Source organism: Poecilia latipinna, unplaced genomic scaffold, assembly GCF_001443285.1.
Source record: "Poecilia latipinna isolate Pla-1442-1.1 unplaced genomic scaffold, P_latipinna-1.0 Scaffold220, whole genome shotgun sequence".
Lineage (NCBI taxonomy): Eukaryota > Metazoa > Chordata > Actinopteri > Cyprinodontiformes > Poeciliidae > Poecilia > Poecilia latipinna.
Window position 1 is genome coordinate 397,693 of NW_015112836.1, and position 5,159 is coordinate 402,851.

Genomic DNA, 5,159 nt, shown 5'->3' on the forward strand with positions numbered 1-5,159 from the left:
GCAACACAGAGACAACCACACACTCACACCTAGGAGCAATTTGGAGAGGCCAATTAACCTGATAGTCATGTTTTTGGACTGTGGGAGGAAACCGGAGTACCCGGAGAAAACCCACACATGCACAGGGAGAACATGCAAACTCCATGCAGAAAGACCAGGGCCGGGAATTGAACCCAGAAACTTCTTGCTGCCAGGCAACAGCTCTACCAACTGCGTCACTGTGCGGCCTGGTTGCAAAATCATCTCTAAAAAAATTATCTGACCACATCTTCTGGCACTTAGCAAATAGAGCTAATTTTACTAATTCTAACCAACTTCAAGAGAGAAAACTTTGGTGGGACTAAACTTCAGACAGTGAGATAAAAATAGCTTTATTCAGTGTATGTAAATTTCTGTCGTCAGCTGCAGGAGGACTGGACTTCCACAGAGTTTTGTTGCAGTTATTCAGAAGCGTGTCTTTTTTTTCCAGAAGTGAAACACAAGCCAAGTCCTGCTTTTAAGAGAAACTGCTGTTCATGTTAACTCAGCATGATCAATAATTCAAGCTGAGGCTAATCTAGGTCTCCACAAGGTGAATGAAAATAAAAGGTGACAGCTCCTAACTTTTTATGGTTGGAAAAGTTCAGGTGGAGTGCTGCAATATATATATATATTTTTTTTTTTTTTTTTTTTTTTTTGCAAACCTTTGCACTACGGCCATTTCCACGCCCGAGCTGCGCCCGAAAATCTACAGTTTTTGACACGTTTCTCTCAGCTGTATGCAAGCAGAGCTAATCCCTCCTGAGTCAGGTCAGAGGTCACCGAGAGCTCATCACATGGGATCGGTTTCACAAGTACTCAGCTTGAATTTAAATTGGCTTCTCCAAGATTTTGATTGTCGAGTTTAAATAGATTTAAAATTAATTGAGATGTCTCTACACGTAAGGATTATTAAAGGAAAAAGACTTCCTCAGTTCTCATCCTGGGTGAGCTTTTAACCTGTAGTTTGACGAGTCCAGTAGGGCCGTCAAGGTCACATAAGTCGCTGCGCCTCCCGTCTGCCCTGTGGATCCTGCAGATCGTAGACACATGTGGGAAGTTTCCCATCATGCCAGCGGTTCAAAGGTGAGAATCGTATCGGTAAAATATCTTCTAAACGTCTTCATCCATTGTTTTGTCGTCATGTTGTGATTAAATCTCGATTAATTTCTGCTTTGGGTCCGGTCAAATTTCAATCCGGCTTGAATTAGATTAGAAGTTGTCCTAAACTATTTGAATTCATGCAAAATGATGAATCATCAGAGCGAGTAAATGAAAACATCCGGACTCAAAAGATCAGAAACATTAGAAAAATCTTTAGGCTGAAGCTAAATGATGATTAAATTATTCAAATCTGAGTAAAGTCTTTTTTTCTTTTAATAATTGGTCCCGCTGCATGTTAAACCCGTCGCCCACCACACTGATTCTAATATAGGTGTTAAATTCTCCAAACATGTTAAGATTTTTTTCTGTTCCATGTTATATATGAAAACATTGATAGTTCAAGTGCAGAAAGTCCTCATGAAATCCAACTACAGTACATCTGGAGCTTTTTACATCAGTCCAGCTGATACTGATGCAACATACTGAGATGAAATCACAGCCGGCCCAAGGCAGAAACAAACAGCGCTGCTGCTTTAGGCCCTCAGGCCAGCAGCACACACACACACACACACACACACACACACCCTCATAAGAGTATTTGTCATCCCACACAGGATACAGGAGCTAACATTTGTATTTTTGCTTATCAGAAATATCAACATTTTTATATATTTTTTAAAGGTTTTAACATTTTATTGGCAAATTTCCTACTTATCATTTAAAGTAAAACATTTGCTGTCATAATTTTGTAAATAATGTATCTGGTATATGAGTGATCATTGTGAATCCTCTGTGTTCAACCACTGAACGCTAAAACACATGTTATCTCGAGTTTACTCACTATTACTTAGAATGGTAAGCATAATTGCCTATTATTAAACTTTTTTTTTTTTTTTGCTCAAGTGAATCAATGAGTCACAAAACGCTGCTAAAAGGGGAAATCCTAATTTTTGGAATTGGGATCCTACAGAGTGTAATATCTTACCTGCAATATTTGGATGGACAAATAAACATAATTTATTTAAATTAACAAATAATATATTGAGGTTGAAGCTGATCAGAGTTGGGCAAAGAACAAAACTGAGTTCTTCATTTATAAAACAGCAAGTTCAGAAATTTCATAGGAGTTTACATAAACGCGGTATTAATGAACAGCTATGATGTTCCTGTCTTGTCTTTAAAACTAATATGTAAAAAATATTTTCCTGTGACATTTCTAGTGCTGTTTAAAAGCCACGTGACATATTAAAACATTTGTGAGATGTTCGGTTCAGTTGTTGCCTTGGTAACAACGTACTTGGAGAATTTAAAACATACATTAGCATTAGCATGGTGGGAGCGCGACACCTAATCAAACTCGGGCCTCATATAATTATAAGCTATCGAGATGCGCTACGGTAGGAAAGTGTGAGGGGGTAGCACAGATCGTCAGAACATTTAGTTTCCCGTTGGGTTGAGTTCAGAGTTTGAACGACGCTGTCAGCTAAAACAAAACAAAACAAAACAAAAAACAAAAACCGCCTCCGCTCCAGACTATTTGGTTTGAATAACTAAAATAATCATTTAGCTTCAGCCTAAAGATTTTTTTTTTTCTAACGGTTCCGGTCCCTTGGAGGGCCTACATGACTGCGTCATGATTAGGTCTTTCTGAGTTCATCACAGATCATCAGGAAGCTGCTTGACTCAACTATTGCGTTCTTTAAAAAAAAAAAAAATCTGCTCCCTCTCTCACCAGGAGCCCATTGTTAGGGCCCCCTGTCACTCGGACTCTGATCACTGCAGAGAGGCCATACCCGAAAAGGAGGAGGCGCCACGCGTTCTTCCTTTCCTTTGGTTGTGTGCTGATAGATAAGTATAAGGATCCCCACCGCCCGCCCTGAGGAATGCGATCACATCGGAGGGAATCGAGTCATTGTGTCGCTTTCTCTCGGCTCATTCAGAGACGCTCCAACATGCAGCAGCTGCTGATCCTTCCCGTTCTGCTGGCATCCTTCTGCACGGTGTGCGCCGGAGCAGGAGGTAGGTCACTGCACCTGATTTCATTCATTTGCGCAAAAAAAAAAAAAAAAAGACTTTAACGGATAAATCAAGGGACAGTTGAGAAAATATTTGTTGTCGTTGATTAATAATGCTCATGATCAATTTCTGTACTCACTTATTTCTAATGTTAACTGTACTTGGATGCGGAGATGCGTGCACCTGTCTTTGTTGCTGTTTTATTGAGACGGTAGAATGAGACTGATTTGGTTCCAAGCCTAAATATTCTCTAATTCCACGAAGAGAGAAGAGAGAGAGAGAGGTGATTAAAATTTTAAAAACGAGACAGACGTGTGCGCATCATAGATCGCTCCTCGGATAAAATTACTAGGAACCGAGCGGCGGGACAGCCGCACCTGCCCCGTCCATCACACTGGACGAGGCTCTCCAAAGCGCGTCCAACATTCACACCTTGCAGCGTCCAGAACTGACTGCGAGCTGCGTGGGAGGGCAGGAGAGGGGTCCCCTGCACCCCACCACCCCCTCACCCCCGCCCTCAGCCACAAAGTCCCCCCGTGAGGCGGAGACGCGAGCTGTGATTCCCTCATTTGCCCGTGAGGACGTCGGACACCGTCCTCTCTCTGGTGGCGCACCTGCTCGGTTCCGCGCGGAGTCGGTCTGTGACAGATTGGGGGTGCCGTTTGCCGCATAGATCCGCGTCGTGCGCGACGGTCGTGTCTCCAAATAAACAGCGACGGGTCGCAAAAGGGTCTCGTTTGCGCTCTAAAGCGTAGATGGGTCGAAATCACCCGGAGCGTCAAAATTACGCATGAAGAACAGCGGTCCGATCAGATTGCGCAGATCAGACTCAAAGTGTCAGACCGATTCCCATGTGAAGAGCTGAGGGCCATTAAGGAGCTAATTAGCCCCTCTGCAGCCCTCATGGTGTCCGTCATCCAGCACTGAGCCTCTCTGTGACCTCCGGGGCTTTGCGCATAAAAGGCGCAGCGGCGCTCTCCAGATTTTACGTGTCGTTTTCCGCTATTAAAGATGCGCCAACTTGGCCAGAGTGGCAGTCATTTACGTGTTTACGATGTTTTTAATGGGGCAGAATGAAAAGGGTGCGTTTAAGCCAGCTATGAAGGAAAAGGAAGAATCCCAAAGCTGTGCATGAATCAGACTCACTGAAACTCTGTTGGAGTTCCAGATATTTGCACTGAGACATTGAGAACAGTGATAGTCCGCTTTTGCTCCAGCTAACAGAAACCATTTCAGAAGACGACAGTAAAGGACGCAATAGCATTTGTGCTAAATTATCACAAAGAATTGATGTAGCGTCTTACAAACAACATTCATTTTCATTTAATGTTTCAGGTTTTGTCACATTGTGCCCTAAAAGCTGCAATTTATTTAGTTAGGATTTTATGTGAAAGACCAACACAAAGTTTAGACAGAAGTGGAAGGAAAATGACCAGTGGTGCTTTTCAAAAATGTGTTACCAAGAAATATCAGACAGTTGACAAAACGGTGAATGAGGGGGAATAATCAAAAGTTCCTTTTTTTTTTGTTGACAATATGTAGACAGCTACATAATGTCATTTTACCTGAACATATGCAGCTATTCCTGCCCAACAACACAAAACAAGGTCCAAAATTTAAATTCGCACATTATCAAATAAGCTAGTAACAGTTTAAATAGGGTAGAACAATCATACCACCAAAAGGTTATTAATAGTGGTAAACATATATTCATGCTCTGATTGAATAACACCACAAATAAAAATTGAAGATAAAACAACAAAAACAGAGAGCCCAACCCACTGCCAGTTTTTGTAGTTTGCATCAATCACAGAGTGTTATTTACACAATCGATTGAAACTTTAACCTAGATAAATTCCTAATTATTGATACGTCTAACGGGTAGAAGAAAAAAAAAGTATCCCCACAGTATGATGCTGCCGCCACCACGTTTCCTCAAGAGGACGCTGGTGTGTTCAGGTTGAGGTGCAGTGTTGGGTTTTCCACCGCATAGTGTTTGGCACGTAGAACCAAAAAATACA

The 5,159-nt window shown here is 42.0% G+C and overlaps 1 protein-coding gene across 1 annotated transcript in view; it reads left to right on the top strand.

Annotated features, from left to right (window-relative positions):
* The first annotated feature begins 2,908 nt into the window (after window positions 1–2,908).
* Window positions 2,909–5,159, top strand: part of ca4a (carbonic anhydrase IV a) — an 11,913-nt gene continuing 9,662 nt past the window's right edge. Inside the window, exon 1 of the mRNA XM_015031848.1 lies at window positions 2,909–3,141. Within this exon, the coding sequence (XP_014887334.1) occupies window positions 3,006–3,141 (136 nt within the window). The 5' untranslated portion in view covers window positions 2,909–3,005. The remainder of the gene's footprint in view (window positions 3,142–5,159) is intronic.